The sequence below is a fragment of the Palaemon carinicauda genome, chromosome 17, assembly GCF_036898095.1.
Source record: "Palaemon carinicauda isolate YSFRI2023 chromosome 17, ASM3689809v2, whole genome shotgun sequence".
NCBI classification, from domain to species: Eukaryota; Metazoa; Arthropoda; class Malacostraca; order Decapoda; family Palaemonidae; genus Palaemon; species Palaemon carinicauda.
Genome location: NC_090741.1, coordinates 55,056,114 through 55,073,489, shown reverse-complemented (window position 1 = coordinate 55,073,489; position 17,376 = coordinate 55,056,114). Strand labels below are relative to the sequence as shown.

General features: G+C 45.1%; 1 protein-coding gene across 4 annotated transcripts in view; it reads right to left on the bottom strand.

The window, feature by feature from the left end:
• The window catches only part of Rad17 (Rad17 checkpoint clamp loader component), a 91,132-nt gene that overhangs the window by 11,181 nt on the left and 62,575 nt on the right, over window positions 1–17,376 (bottom strand). For all 4 annotated transcript variants that reach the window (XM_068391012.1, XM_068391011.1, XM_068391013.1 and 1 more), the window contains one exon: window positions 14,688–14,937. In XM_068391012.1, the coding sequence (XP_068247113.1) occupies window positions 14,688–14,937 (250 nt within the window). The remainder of the gene's footprint in view (window positions 1–14,687; window positions 14,938–17,376) is intronic.

The window sequence follows — 17,376 nt, the reverse complement described above, 5'->3', positions numbered from 1 at the left end:
ATTTAGAGCGGCACGTGAAGTGCGCATTTGGACCAGCAGATTTAGAGCGGCACGTGAAGTGCGCATTTGGACCAGCAGATTTAGAGCAGCACGTGAAGTGCGCATTTGGACCAGCAGCACGTGAAGTGCGCATTTGGACCAGCAGATTTAGAGCAGCACGTGAAGTGCGCATTTGGACCAGCAGATTTAGAGCGGCACGTGAAGTGCCCATTTGGACCTCCAGATTTAGAGCGGCACGTGAAGTGCCCATTTGGACCTCCAGATTTAGAGCGGCACGTGAAGTGCCCATTTGGACCTCCAGATTTAGAGCGGCACGTGAAGTGCGCATTTGGACCTCCAGATTTAGAGCGGCACGTGAAGTGCGCATTTGGACCTCCAGATTTAGAGCGGCAAGTACCTCCAGATTTAGAGCGGCACGTGAAGTGCGCATTTGGACCTCCAGATTTAGAGCGGCACGTGAAGTGCCATTTGGACCAGATTTAGAGCGGCACGTGAAGTGCGCATTTGGACCTCCAGATTTAGAGCGGCACGTGAAGTGCGCATTTGGACCTCCAGATTTAGAGCGGCACGTGAAGTGCGCATTTGGACCTCCAGATTTAGAGCGGCACGTGAAGTGCGCATTTGGACCTCCAGATTTAGAGCGGCACGTGAAGTGCGCATTTGGACCTCCAGATTTAGAGCGGCACGTGAAGTGCGCATTTGGACCCAGATTTAGAGCGGCACGTGAAGTGCGCATTTGGACCTCCAGATTTAGAGAGGCACGTGAAGTGCGCATTTGGACCAGCAGATTTAGAGCAGCACGTGAAGTGCGCATTTGGACCAGCAGATTTAGAGCAGCACGTGAAGTGCGCATTTGGACCAGCAGATTTAGAGCGCACGTGAAGTGCGCATTTGGACCAGCAGATTTAGAGCAGCACGTGAAGTGCGCATTTGGACCAGCAGCACGCACGAAGTGCGCATTTGGACCAGCAGATTTAGAGCAGCACGTGAAGTGCGCATTTGGACCAGCAGATTTAGAGCAGCACGTGAAGTGCGCATTTGGACCAGCAGATTTAGAGCAGCACGTGAAGTGCGCATTTGGACCAGCAGATTTAGAGCGGCACGTGAAGTGCGCATTTGGACCAGCAGATTTAGAGCAGCACGTGAAGTGCGCATTTGGACCAGCAGATTTAGAGCGGCACGTGAAGTGCGCATTTGGACCAGCAGATTTAGAGCAGCACGTGAAGTGCGCATTTGGACCAGCAGCACGTGAAGTGCGCATTTGGACCAGCAGATTTAGAGCAGCACGTGAAGTGCGCATTTGGACCTCCAGATTTAGAGCGGCACGTGAAGTGCGCATTTGGACCAGAGATTTAGAGCGGCACGTGAAGTGCGCATTTGGACCTCCAGATTTAGAGCGGCACGTGAAGTGCGCATTTGGACCTCCAGATTTAGAGCGGCACGTGAAGTGCGCATTTGGACCTCCAGATTTAGAGCGGCACGTGAAGTGCGCATTTGGACCTCCAGATTTAGAGCGGCACGTGAAGTGCGCATTTGGACCAGCAGATTTAGAGCAGCACGTGAAGTGCGCATTTGGACCTCCAGATTTAGAGCAGCACGTGAAGTGCGCATTTGGACCAGCAGATTTAGAGCAGCACGTGAAGTGCGCATTTGGACCAGCAGCACGTGAAGTGCGCATTTGGACCAGCAGCACGTGAAGTGCGCATTTGGACCAGCAGATTTAGAGCAGCACGTGAAGTGCGCATTTGGACCTCCAGATTTAGAGCGGCACGTGAAGTGCGCATTTGGACCAGCAGATTTAGAGCGGCACGTGAAGTGCGCATTTGGACCTCCAGATTTAGAGCGGCACGTGAAGTGCGCATTTGGACCTCCAGATTTAGAGCAGCACGTGAAGTGCGCATTTGGACCTCCAGATTTAGAGCGGCACGTGAAGTGCGCATTTGGACCAGCAGATTTAGAGCAGCACGTGAAGTGCGCATTTGGACCTCCAGATTTAGAGCAGCACGTGAAGTGCGCATTTGGACCAGCAGATTTAGAGCAGCACGTGAAGTGCGCATTTGGACCAGCAGCACGTGAAGTGCGCATTTGGACCAGCAGATTTAGAGCAGCACGTGAAGTGCGCATTTGGACCTAGCAGATTTAGAGCAGCACGTGAAGTGCGCATTTGGACCAGCAGATTTAGAGCAGCACGTGAAGTGCGCATTTGGACCCGCAGATTTAGAGCAGCACGTGAAGTGCGCATTTGGACCAGCAGATTTAGAGCAGCACGTGAAGTGCGCATTTGGACCAGCAGCACGTGAAGTGCGCATTTGGACCAGCAGATTTAGAGCAGCACGTGAAGTGCGCATTTGGACCTAGCAGATTTAGAGCGGCACGTGAAGTGCGCATTTGGACCTCCAGATTTAGAGCGGCACGTGAAGTGCGCATTTGGACCTCCAGATTTAGAGCGGCACGTGAAGTGCGCATTTGGACCTCCAGATTTAGAGCGGCACGTGAAGTGCGCATTTGGACCTCCAGATTTAGAGCGGCACGTGAAGTGCGCATTTGGACCTCCAGATTTAGAGCGGCACGTGAAGTGCCATTTGGACCTCCAGATTTAGAGCGGCACGTGAAGTGCCCATTTGGACCTCCAGATTTAGAGCGGCACGTGAAGTGCCCATTTGGACCTCCAGATTTAGAGCGGCACGTGAAGTGCCCATTTGGACCTCCAGATTTAGAGCGGCACGTGAAGTGCCCATTTGGACCTCCAGATTTAGAGCGGCACGTGAAGTGCCCATTTGGACCTCCAGATTTAGAGCGGCACGTGAAGTGCCCATTTGGACCTCCAGATTTAGAGCGGCACGTGAAGTGCCCATTTGGACCTCCAGATTTAGAGCGGCACGTGAAGTGCCCATTTGGACCTCCAGATTTAGAGCGGCACGTGAAGTGCCCATTTGGACCTCCAGATTTAGAGCGGCACGTGAAGTGCCCATTTGGACCTCCAGATTTAGAGCGGCACGTGAAGTGCCCATTTGGACCTCCAGATTTAGAGCGGCACGTGAAGTGCCCATTTGGACCTCCAGATTTAGAGCGGCACGTGAAGTGCCCATTTGGACCTCCAGATTTAGAGCGGCACGTGAAGTGCCCATTTGGACCTCCAGATTTAGAGCGGCACGTGAAGTGCCCATTTGGACCTCCAGATTTAGAGCGGCACGTGAAGTGCCCATTTGGACCTCCAGATTTAGAGCGGCACGTGAAGTGCCCATTTGGACCTCCAGATTTAGAGCGGCACGTGAAGTGCGCATTTGGACCTCCAGATTTAGAGCGGCACGTGAAGTGCCATTTGGACCTCCAGATTTAGAGCGGCACGTGAAGTGCGCATTTGGACCTCCAGATTTAGAGCGGCACGTGAAGTGCGCATTTGGACCTCCAGATTTAGAGCGGCACGTGAAGTGCGCATTTGGACCAGCAGAGCACGTGAAGTGCGCATTTGGACCTAGCAGATTTAGAGCGGCACGTGAAGTGCGCATTTGGACCTCCAGATTTAGAGCGGCACGTGAAGTGCGCATTTGGACCTCCAGATTTAGAGCGGCACGTGAAGTGCGCATTTGGACCAGCAGATTTAGAGCGGCACGTGAAGTGCGCATTTGGACCTCCAGATTTAGAGCGGCACGTGAAGTGCGCATTTGGACCTCCAGATTTAGAGCGGCACGTGAAGTGCCCATTTGGACCTCCAGATTTAGAGCGGCACGTGAAGTGCCCATTTGGACCTCCAGATTTAGAGCGGCACGTGAAGTGCCCATTTGGACCTCCAGATTTAGAGCGGCACGTGAAGTGCCCATTTGGACCTCCAGATTTAGAGCGGCACGTGAAGTGCCCATTTGGACCTCCAGATTTAGAGCGGCACGTGAAGTGCCCATTTGGACCTCCAGATTTAGAGCGGCACGTGAAGTGCCCATTTGGACCTCCAGATTTAGAGCGGCACGTGAAGTGCCATTTGGACCTCCAGATTTAGAGCGGCACGTGAAGTGCGCATTTGGACCTCCAGATTTAGAGCGGCACGTGAAGTGCGCATTTGGACCTCCAGATTTAGAGCGGCACGTGAAGTGCGCATTTGGACCTCCAGATTTAGAGCGGCACGTGAAGTGCGCATTTGGACCTCCAGATTTAGAGCGGCACGTGAAGTGCGCATTTGGACCTCCAGATTTAGAGCGGCACGTGAAGTGCGCATTTGGACCTCCAGATTTAGAGCGGCACGTGAAGTGCGCATTTGGACCTCCAGATTTAGAGCGGCACGTGAAGTGCGCATTTGGACCTCCAGATTTAGAGCGGCACGTGAAGTGCGCATTTGGACCTCCAGATTTAGAGCGGCACGTGAAGTGCGCATTTGGACCAGAGATTTAGAGCGGCACGTGAAGTGCGCATTTGGACCTCCAGATTTAGAGCGGCACGTGAAGTGCGCATTTGGACCTCCAGATTTAGAGCGGCACGTGAAGTGCGCATTTGGACCAGCAGATTTAGAGCGGCACGTGAAGTGCGCATTTGGACCTCCAGATTTAGAGCGGCACGTGAAGTGCGCATTTGGACCTCCAGATTTAGAGCACACGTGAAGTGCGCATTTGGACCAGCAGATTTAGAGCAGCACGTGAAGTGCGCATTTGGACCAGCAGCACGTGAAGTGCGCATTTGGACCAGCAGCACGTGAAGTGCGCATTTGGACCAGCAGATTTAGAGCAGCACGTGAAGTGCGCATTTGGACCAGCAGATTTAGAGCAGCACGTGAAGTGCGCATTTGGACCAGCAGATTTAGAGCAGCACGTGAAGTGCGCATTTGGACCTCCAGATTTAGAGCAGCACGTGAAGTGCGCATTTGGACCCAGATTTAGAGCAGCACGTGAAGTGCGCATTTGGACCTCCAGATTTAGAGCAGCACGTGAAGTGCGCATTTGGACCAGCAGATTTAGAGCAGCACGTGAAGTGCGCATTTGGACCAGCAGATTTAGAGCAGCACGTGAAGTGCGCATTTGGACCAGCAGATTTAGAGCAGCACGTGAAGTGCGCATTTGGACCAGCAGATTTAGAGCAGCACGTGAAGTGCGCATTTGGACCAGCAGATTTAGAGCAGCACGTGAAGTGCGCATTTGGACCAGCAGATTTAGAGCAGCACGTGAAGTGCGCATTTGGACCAGCAGATTTAGAGCAGCACGTGAAGTGCGCATTTGGACCAGCAGAGCAGCACGTGAAGTGCGCATTTGGACCAGCAGATTTAGAGCAGCACGTGAAGTGCGCATTTGGACCAGCAGATTTAGAGCAGCACGTGAAGTGCGCATTTGGACCTCCAGATTTAGAGCAGCACGTGAAGTGCGCATTTGGACCAGCAGATTTAGAGCAGCACGTGAAGTGCGCATTTGGACCTCCAGATTTAGAGCAGCACGTGAAGTGCGCATTTGGACCTCAGATTTAGAGCAGCACGTGAAGTGCGCATTTGGACCAGCAGATTTAGAGCAGCACGTGAAGTGCGCATTTGGACCAGCAGATTTAGAGCAGCACGTGAAGTGCGCATTTGGACCAGCAGATTTAGAGCAGCACGTGAAGTGCGCATTTGGACCAGCAGATTTAGAGCAGCACGTGAAGTGCGCATTTGGACCAGCAGATTTAGAGCAGCACGTGAAGTGCGCATTTGGACCAGCAGATTTAGAGCAGCACGTGAAGTGCGCATTTGGACCAGCAGATTTAGAGCAGCACGTGAAGTGCGCATTTGGACCAGAGATTTAGAGCAGCACGTGAAGTGCGCATTTGGACCAGCAGATTTAGAGCAGCACGTGAAGTGCGCATTTGGACCAGCAGATTTAGAGCAGCACGTGAAGTGCGCATTTGGACCTCCAGATTTAGAGCAGCACGTGAAGTGCGCATTTGGACCTCCAGATTTAGAGCAGCACGTGAAGTGCGCATTTGGACCTCCAGATTTAGAGCAGCACGTGAAGTGCGCATTTGGACCTCCAGATTTAGAGCAGCACGTGAAGTGCGCATTTGGACCTCCAGATTTAGAGCAGCACGTGAAGTGCGCATTTGGACCTCCAGATTTAGAGCAGCACGTGAAGTGCGCATTTGGACCTCCAGATTTAGAGCAGCACGTGAAGTGCGCATTTGGACCTCCAGATTTAGAGCAGCACGTGAAGTGCGCATTTGGACCTCCAGATTTAGAGCAGCACGTGAAGTGCGCATTTGGACCTCCAGATTTAGAGCAGCACGTGAAGTGCGCATTTGGACCTCCAGATTTAGAGCAGCACGTGAAGTGCGCATTTGGACCTCCAGATTTAGAGCAGCACGTGAAGTGCGCATTTGGACCTCCAGATTTAGAGCAGCACGTGAAGACCTCCAGATTTAGGAGCAGCACGTGAAGTGCGCATTTGGACCAGCAGATTTAGAGCAGCACGTGAAGTGCGCATTTGGACCAGCAGCACATGAAGTGCGCATTTGGACCAGCAGATTTAGAGCAGCACGTGAAGTGCGCATTTGGACCAGCAGATTTAGAGCAGCACGTGAAGTGCGCATTTGGACCAGCAGATTTAGAGCAGCACGTGAAGTGCGCATTTGGACCAGCAGATTTAGAGCAGCACGTGAAGTGCGCATTTGGACCTCCAGATTTAGAGCAGCACGTGAAGTGCGCATTTGGACTCCAGATTTAGAGCAGCACGTGAAGTGCGCATTTGGACCTCCAGATTTAGAGCAGCACGTGAAGTGCGCATTTGGACCTCCAGATTTAGAGCAGCACGTGAAGTGCGCATTTGGACCTCCAGATTTAGAGCAGCACGTGAAGTGCGCATTTGGACCTCCAGATTTAGAGCAGCACGTGAAGTGCGCATTTGGACCTCCAGATTTAGAGCAGCACGTGAAGTGCGCATTTGGACCTCCAGATTTAGAGCAGCACGTGAAGTGCGCATTTGGACCTCCAGATTTAGAGCAGCACGTGAAGTGCGCATTTGGACCTCCAGATTTAGAGCAGCACGTGAAGTGCGCATTTGGACCAGCAGATTTAGAGCAGCACGTGAAGTGCGCATTTGGACCTCCAGATTTAGAGCAGCACGTGAAGTGCGCATTTGGACCAGCAGATTTAGAGCAGCACGTGAAGTGCGCATTTGGACCAGCAGCATGTGAAGTGCGCATTTGGACCAGCAGATTTAGAGCAGCACGTGAAGTGCGCATTTGGACCAGCAGATTTAGAGCAGCACGTGAAGTGCGCATTTGGACCAGCAGATTTAGAGCAGCACGTGAAGTGCGCATTTGGACCAGCAGATTTAGAGCAGCACGTGAAGTGCGCATTTGGACCTCCAGATTTAGAGCAGCACGTGAAGTGCGCATTTGGACCAGCAGATTTAGAGCAGCACGTGAAGTGCGCATTTGGACCTCCAGATTTAGAGCAGCACGTGAAGTGCGCATTTGGACCAGCAGATTTAGAGCAGCACGTGAAGTGCGCATTTGGACCAGCTGATTTAGAGCAGCACGTGAAGTGCGCATTTGGACCTCCAGATTTAGAGCAGCACGTGAAGTGCGCATTTGGACCAGCAGATTTAGAGCAGCACGTGAAGTGCGCATTTGGACCAGCAGCACGTGAAGTGCGCATTTGGACCAGCAGATTTAGAGCAGCACGTGAAGTGCGCATTTGGACCAGCAGATTTAGAGCAGCACGTGAAGTGCGCATTTGGACCAGCAGATTTAGAGCAGCACGTGAAGTGCGCATTTGGACCAGCAGATTCAGAGCAGCACGTGAAGTGCGCATTTGGACTAGCAGATTTAGAGCAGCACGTGAAGTGCGCATTTGGACCAGCAGCACGTGAAGTGCGCATTTGGACAAGCAGCACGTGAAGTGCGCATTTGGACCAGCAGCACGTGAAGTGCGCATTTGGACCAGCAGATTTAGAGCAGCACGTGAAGTGCGCATTTGGACCAGCAGATTTAGAGCAGCACGTGAAGTGCGCATTTGGACCAGCAGATTTAGAGCAGCACGTGAAGTGCGCATTTGGACCAGCAGATTTAGAGCAGCACGTGAAGTGCGCATTTGGACCAGCAGATTTAGAGCAGCACGTGAAGTGCGCATTTAGAGCAGCAGTGAAGTGCGCATTTGGACCGGCAGATTTAGAGCAGCACGTGAAGTGCGCATTTGGACCGGCAGATTTAGAGCAGCACGTGAAGTGCGCATTTGGACCGGCAGATTTAGAGCAGCACGTGAAGTGCGCATTTGGACCGGCAGATTTAGAGCAGCACGTGAAGTGCGCATTTGGACCGGCAGATTTAGAGCAGCACGTGAAGTGCGCATTTGGACCGGCAGATTTAGAGCAGCACGTGAAGTGCGCATTTGGACCGGCAGATTTAGAGCAGCACGTGAAGTGCGCATTTGGACCGGCAGATTTAGAGCAGCACGTGAAGTGCGCATTTGGACCGGCAGATTTAGAGCAGCACGTGAAGTGCGCATTTAGAGCAGCAGTGAAGTGCGCATTTGGACCAGCAGATTTAGAGCAGCACGTGAAGTGCGCATTTGGACCAGCAGATTTAGAGCAGCACGTGAAGTGCGCATTTGGACCAGCAGATTTAGAGCAGCACGTGAAGTGCGCATTTGGACCAGCAGATTTAGAGCAGCACGTGAAGTGCGCATTTGGACTAGCAGATTTAGAGCAGCACGTTTAGTGCGCATTTAGAGCAGCAGGTGAAGTGCACATTTGGACTGGCAGATTTAGAGCAGCATGTGAAGTGTGCATTTGGACCAGTATATTTAGAGCCGCATGTAAAGTGCACATTTGGACCAGCAGATTTAGGCCAGCATGTGAAGTGCACATTAGGACCAGCAGATTTTTTAGACGAGCATGTGGAGCACACATTTGGACCAGCAGATTTTATAGACCAGCATGTGGAGTGCACATTTGCTCCAACAGATTTAGAGTAACATGTGAATGGCACAGTTGGACCAGCAAATTTAGGGCATTACGTTCATGGGCTCATTTGGACCAGCAGATTTAGGGCATCACGTGAAGGGCTCATTTGGACTGGCAGAGTAGGAACAGCACACAAAATGCATATGGAAAGCGGTACAATATACACTTTATGAAATGTACTTAAAAATCAGCAGATTATTAGCAGCACATAAAATGCACGAGCAGCAGATTAACCGCACACGGAGAGCAGCACATGAAGAGCACCACATGAATTGCAGTACATTAACTGCACATGAAGAACAGCAGATTATATTAGTTGCACATGAATAGCAACAGATTATTAGTCGCACATGAACTGCAAATAAAGGGCACAACACTAAAAACCAGATTATTAGCCGCACATGAACTACAAATGAAGGGCAGCAGATTATTAGCCGCACATGAACTACACAAAGAGCAGCACACAAAATGCACATGAATAACAGATTATTAACTGCACAAGAACTGTGAATCTGAAGTGCAGTACATGTAATGCACATGAAGAGCAGCACATGAACTGCACACGAAGAGCTGCACATGAACTGCACACTAAGAGTAACAATTGAAATGCCCATTTAGCTCAGCACAAGTGTTGCAGCACATGAACTGTACATGAACAGCAAATGAACTGCACATGAAAAGAACATGAGCAGCACATGAACTGTCCATGAAGAACAGCACAGGAAGTGCAGCATAAACAACACAAGAGCAGCACATGAATTGCAGCACATTATTAGCCGACCATGAACTGCACATGAAGAGCAGCACATGAACTGCACATGAGCGGCAGAATATTAGCAGCGCATGAACTGCACATGGAATGCACATGAAGACCAGCACATGGAATGCACATGAGCTGACTATTAGCAGCACACAGCTGCACATGAAGAGCAGCAGAATATTAGCAGCACATGAACTATACATGAAGAGTAGCACATGAAGAGCAGCACATGAAATGCACATGAGCAGACTATTAGCAGCAGATGAACAACACATGAAGAGCCGGACATGAGATGCACCCGAGGAGCTGCACATGAGTGCAGGAGCTGCACATGAACTGCACATGAAGAGCAGCAGAATATTAGCAGTACATGAAGAGCAGCACATGATACACATGAAGAGCAGCAGAATATTAGCACACGAGCAGCACATGGAATGCACATGAGCAGCAAATTTTTAGCTGCACATGAAGCGCAGCAGAACATTAGCAGCACAAGAACTACACATAAGCAGCACATAAACTGCGCATAAAGAGCCGCACATGAACTGCACATGAAGAGGAGCACATGAACTGCACATGAAACACATGAAGAGCAGCAGAATATTAGCAGCACATGAACTGCACATAAACTGCGCATGAAGAGCTGCACATGAACTGCACATTTAGAGCAGCACATGAACTGCACATGAAATACACATGAAGAGCAGCAGAATATTAGCAGCACATGAACTGCACATGAACTACACATGAAGAGCTGCACATGAACTTCAAATGAAATACACATGAAGACCAGCACATGGAATGCACATGAGCAGCAGATTATTAGCTGCACATGAATTGCACCACATGAACTACACATGAAGAGCAGCATATTAGCAGCACATGAACTACACATAAAAATCAGCACAATAACTGCACATGAAAAGCAGCAGATTATTAGCTGCACACGAAGAGCAGCACATGAAATACACATGAAGAGCAGCATAATATTAGCAGCACATGAACTACACATAAAAATCAGCACATTAACTGCACATGAAAAGCAGCAGATTATTAGCTGCACATGAAGAGCAGCACATGAAATACACATGAAGAGCAGCAGAATATTAGCAGCACATAAACTACGCATGAACACTAGCACATGGAATGCACATGAGCAGCAGATTATTAGCTGCACATGAATTGCACCACATGAAATGCACATGAACTACACATGAAAAGCAGCACATGAAGAACAGCATGAACTGCACATGAAGAACAGCATGAACTGCACATGAAGAACAGCAGATTATTAGCTGCACATGAAGAGCAGCACATGGAATGCACATGAGCAGCAATTTATCAACTGCACATGAATTGCACATATTAGCTGCACATGAATGCACATGAACTACACATGAGCATGAATAGCACATGAAATGTACATGACAAGCCGCAGATTATTAGCTGCACATTAAGAGCAGCAGAATATTAGCAGCACATGAACTACATGAAAAGCAGCACATTAACTGCACATGAAGAACAGCATGAACTGCACATGAAGAGTAGCACATGAACTGCATATGGAGAGCAGCAGAATATTAACAGCACATGAACTACTCGTGAACTGCACATTAAAAGCAACATATGAAGAGCAGCACGTGAACTGCATACGCAACGAAGCACATGAAATGTACGTGAAGAGCATGCAGCAGCTGAAATCCACAAGCACCAGATTATCAGACGCACAAAACCTGCATTCGCAACGAAGCACATGAAATGTTCAAAAGCACATGAAAGGCAGCAGATAATTAGCTGCACATGAAATGTACATGAAGAGGAGCACCACATTAAATGCACGCATATTTAGAGCAACAAATTATTAGCAGCACATAACATGCACATGAAAATCAGCAGATTATAGCGGCACACGAACATTCTTAGTGTTCATTAGTAGAAGATAAACATGAAAAGCCCACATCCTCAGCAGATGAAGCACTGCAGATAAACTTCTCATGAACAGCAGCACACTAAGGGCCAACAGCAACATCGGATGAAGCACGCACACAGTGCCAACAGCAACAGCTGATGAAGCACACACTTATTGGCAACAGCAACAGCAGAGGAAGCATTCACTTAGTGCCAACAGCAACAGCAGATGAAAGCACACACAAATCACCAACAACAACAGCAGATGAAGCACACACGAAGGGCCAACAGCAACAGCAGATGAAGCACACACTAGGCACCAACAGCAAATGAAGCACACACAAAGTGCCAACAGCAACAGTAGATGAAGCGCACACGAAGCACCAACAGCAGATGAAGCACACACAAAATACCAACAGCTAATGAAGCACACACAAAGTGCCAACAGCAACAGCAGATGAAGCACACACGAATCTCCAACAGCAGATGAAGCACAAACGAAGTGCCAACAGCAACAGTAGATGAAACACACACGAAACACCAACAGCAGATGAAACACATACGAAGCACCAACAGCTGCCAACAGCAAATGAAGCGCCAACAGCAGATGAAGCACAAATGAAGTGCCTACAGCAACAGCAGATGACGCGCAGAAGAAGCACCAATAACAACAGTAGATGACGCGCACAAGAAGCACTAACAGCAACAGTAGATGAAGCACACACGAAGCACCAACAGCAGATGAAGCACACACGAAGCACCAACAGCAACAGCAGATGAAGCACACACGAAGCACCAACAGCAACAGCAGATGAAGCACAAGATAACTAGAAGGAAAAAATTCTGTAAATAAATGAAGATCATGCCGCAAATGAAACTCCAGTAGCAGCTAAAAATAAAGATCATAAAATGCAGAAGGAACTCCAATAAACTCTAGCACCAAATGAACCTTGAACAGTAGCGACAGCAGTGTCAAATGAAGATATGTTACCAAAAGAAGCAACTAAACTAGTGCTTATGTTACCAAAAGGAGCAACTGAACTAGTACTTCAGTACTTTACAGATCCAGCAGTTTGTCCCAGTAAAAGAAGCTGCATATGTAGCAGCGTGAATCACGGCAATAACAAAAACAACAACAACTGAAGCAGGGACACCAGCAGGAATTGACATATTGTATGAACATTAGAAGCTGTGCAGTAAAGAAACCCACACTCAGTGTTATATAAAGCAATTCGGACATTAAGTCTGCAGCCCTTGTAGCAAAACCAACAGCAGTAGGAGCTAAGCATTTAAGTATGATCCAAATTAATATACGTACAGTTTGATTTGAATATTTATACTGTATTGTGTTTAGAAAAATAAAATCATTCTTTTTTTTAGCTTCGTTTTCTTAAAATTTAAACTTATTTCCTTTACCTAGACAGTAAGTATAAATTATTAAAAACATATGAGAAGAAAGTTTGGCAACTTTTGGGTAATTCCAATCAATAGGTAAGATTTCATCACTGAATGAAAGAGCATATATGATTTGTGCACATACAGATAAATCTATTCTCCTATAGCACTCTTAGATTACATAAGACTATGATTCTCCATCTAGTGAAAAGAAACATAAATTTAGATTTCAAAAGAAAAAATTTGGACAAGGATATGATATAAACTTGGTTGAAATTATGCAAATAATATTTGGAGAGCTCTGATAGAAAAAAGTCTATGATATGTCTCCATGTAATGGATTGAGACAAGCTCTTATGTGTTAATCATATTTTTAATATTTGTCATCATATTTGATAAAAAATAATTGACAGATAATAACATAAACCAAAACAATAAGAAATAGGAGGAAAAATTATAAGTAGCGAATTATATGATTATTCTTTTGACAGAAGGGCCACTTTCACTTTACCCCAATGAAACTCCTCATATCCACTGTATTATGGAACAGAAGAAATACCAGTAATCCTGATAACCCGGTTTCTCCCAATTCTTTTTATAACATCTATGAAAGAAAACTTATGTTAGTCATTTTGAAAAATAGGCCGTTTTACAAAATGCCTGGCCATTATGCAAAAGACCAAATTTGTGGTCACACTGCATTATGAAAAAAAGTGAGGAAACAATAGAAGGTAGTGAACATGAAATAAAAAGAAGTTTATTCATTCTCAGAAAATACAAATTTCAAATACCTATACATTAAAACTTGAAAAATTTTAGGAAGAAGCTAATTAAACGAAAGGCAAGTACTGTAAATGATAAATATAACCTTTATTACTTGAAACGTAACATTTACTTAGCCGGTAGCCTTACCCGATAGATTGAATAGCTAATGGTTTATATAAAAGTAATCAATATTGAGGATGCTGAAATGTCAAGTGTTCAATTGTATAGATGTGTTATACCTTTAATACACCTCTGTAGCAAAGCTGAATAAAGACTTTCTGTAGAATCCAGGCACAAAACACAAAGGCTCTAAGGCCTCTGTCATTTCCGATTAACTGTTTGACTAATTAATTGAGCATGATGCTTAGTCCATAAGACCAATCACTAGTTATTAGGGAATTATCATCAATATTGCCATACAAATAAACATACAAATTTTTCTAAGAATAAATAAACATTTGATTTTATGTTCACTACCTTCTATCATTTAATCACTTTTTCTGGCTACTTCCTGTTTGGACATTTTGTGGACTGACAAAAGATGATACTGAGCATTTTGTAAATTGAGCAAAATCTTGTTCCTTTGGAAAATGCCAAGATATTTAGATAATTTTGCAATGTGACCAAGACTTTGATCTTTTTGCACAGTGGCCTGCCATTTTATAAAATGGCTAATTTTGCCTAATGACTAACATATGTAACATCATAGAATACCATATAGTTTCCTTCTGATTACTTGAAAGCATTTTCTTCTATACAAAACACAGTAGTCAAAAGTGACAAATACTTTGTGACAAAAATCTCAAAAAAACCTTAAATAAAATTTACTACCTCTGATAAAGGATATTATATTATCTACTCATTTATAAAAGATGTAGATAACAATACTACATAATCTACTCGTTGATGAAATAATGCAGTCATGAAAAATCTTAATTTGCACACATTACCTTTTCTCTGAGCTGCCAATATTTTTGCTTTCAATGGTACGACGACAGTAGCAAGTTCCTCTGAAGTAACGGACAACATTCGATGTTCATTTTTTAAGCCCAAGAGATTCTGTTGATGTTGTTTGAATACGGTGAACCACTGAGGCCTAGTGAAAGTTCGAAATCCTCCACCAGCAGTGCTACTCTTGTTTGCGTGCATAAGGCCACGCACACTGACGGATGCAGCATAGTCGGCGAGAACATTCCGACCCTGAAACACAACCTTTCGTAAGCAAAAGCCGCAAAGGATAGGATTTTTCGTACATATAGAGACATGTATAGGAACCACGGGAAGTAAAACCTTTGAAAATGATAATAGATATTCTTCAACTAATAACTAACCTGTCTGAGATTATTAACTAAAAGACTAATTTGCAACTTTTTTTTATAATTTACCATTATTGAGTGGATCTTGATTTATGATACAACCCCATGTCCTTATCCAAGCCAAGAAAAATGGTTTGTAGGGAACATATGATAATGAGAGATGAATGAATTTAAAGCATACAGTATCTCATAAGGGTGCAAAATAGACATGTTGAAAGAAACCAGCCTATAGCCAAGGGAACGCATACAAAAAAAACATACCCAGTATGCGAAGGAGGACAGCAACTACTTTGTATGCAAACTCCTAAAAGGGTCTTGCTGGATTACAATAAGAGCCATTGATAATTACCAAAGTAATAAGAATCTTACAGAACTTAAAGAAAGCAGAGAAGAGGGTACAGATAGCTTTAGCGAAGATAAGAGTGGATAAATAGATGAATGTTAAAAAAATCAAAGAAATCTCAACAAACTGTACTGTTCATCCACAAGGACTAAATCAAGGGGATAGTTAAGTCAAGATGAAGTAGAAAAACCAAGATAACAGGGTTTATTCCTGGCATTCCATGCAACTTTTTTCTCTGGTATATTTAGCAGTATTTATACCTTAGAAATGGTGCTATAAGGAGCACTTCACTGGGCGACACAGGTCCCTCGCCCAGAAATAGATTTTTCCTTCATCAAAATCCCTTTTATAAGAAAAAAAAATTGCCTTTGAAGTGAAGAGATGAACGGAAGCATATTGAAATATGCATAAGCCTCAAGAAGGGGTGACTATGAATGGCAAATTATCAACTCCCTTAAATGAATGGTTGACAAGCAGGAAGTGAATTCCTAAAGAATCCAGAATCTTTAGCGAGAATGTATGTCAATTATTTAGTTTATGGCTGTGGCAACACTGTTCCAATGGCCAATTTACAAATACTCATGCAATTAATTTGGCCGGCCGATGTAAAAAATATATTCAAAATGTTACTCCACTGGGGTCTCTTCATACTAAACATGACATGTTAACCCTTTTACCCCTAAAGGACGTACTGGTACGTTTCACAAAAGCCATCCCTTTACCGCCATGGACGTACCGGTACGTCCTTGCAAAAAAATGCTATAAAAATTCTTTTTTCATAATTTTGATATTTTTTTTGGAAAAATTCAGGCATTTTCCAAGAGAATGAGACCAACCTGACCTCTCTATGACAAAAATTAAGGCTGTTAGAGCAATTTAAAAAACATACTGCAAAATGTGCTGGGAAAAAAATAACCCCCTGGGGGTTAAGGGTTGGAAATTTCCAAATAGCCTGGGGGTAAAAGGGTTAAGGGACTAAGATTAGGAGAAGGAAAGTAAAATAATAAAAATGGTAAAAAGATCAATAGAAATATAAAAGCTTTTAGAAGTTTAGAACAGAATAAAGTCTGTTTGATACTTGATAATGAAGCTAGGAAGCGTACACAGTACACTGGATATTGAATTTTCTTCCCGATAGTCACAGAAATATCTATGCAACCCTTCCTTTTAACAAAATATTTGGGTAAAACAGAAAACCTTTGTGCTATAAGGGAAAAAAAAGAAAACTTAAACTGTATAGAATTAGCATTGTAGCAGAAATCTATTGTAAAAAATTAACTAAAATCCATCTAAGAAAGGGGAATTTAAAGATAAAGTGTGGGGCTTTGTGCTGACACTATATCTTTAAAAATAAAAACCATCTAGAAATTATGAATGTAAGTTTATTACTGCCAAGAGGAAGGAATGATTAAGAAAAAAAAGACTAAGAAGCCTACAGCAAGATTTCCAAAAAGAAGAAAAATAACCACTGGTATTCAAATTGAAAGTTCAAGAGGTGGTGAATGGACTCGCAGACCCCAGCAATGGGGTAAATAGCCAATATCTATAAGTCTTATCCAATACAATTCAAATGGTCAAGTAGCCCATTACATGGCCAGATCATGAAATCCTCCATTTGCTACATTCACAAATGAATATGACAATGAACAAAACCTCAATTCCACCACATACACAAACTAATGCAAGCTGTATTTTTTAGTAACCTATTTTCACTTACTAACTTACATTTACAGACACCAACATTACCAAAACTTGCTAAATATAAATGTAATTTGAATAAAGCAAACCTAACTACAGTAAACGCACAAGTTACTATCCTCTTCTGATAATTATTAAAGACCAGAACTGTACTTATATAAATAATTTAATAATCTACTACTCTGACACATAAATCAAAAGTAACCAAATCAAGTCAAAATACTTCAGACTTCAGAAATCAAATCTTTTTAAAATTGCATTTTGTATAAGCGAAAAACACAA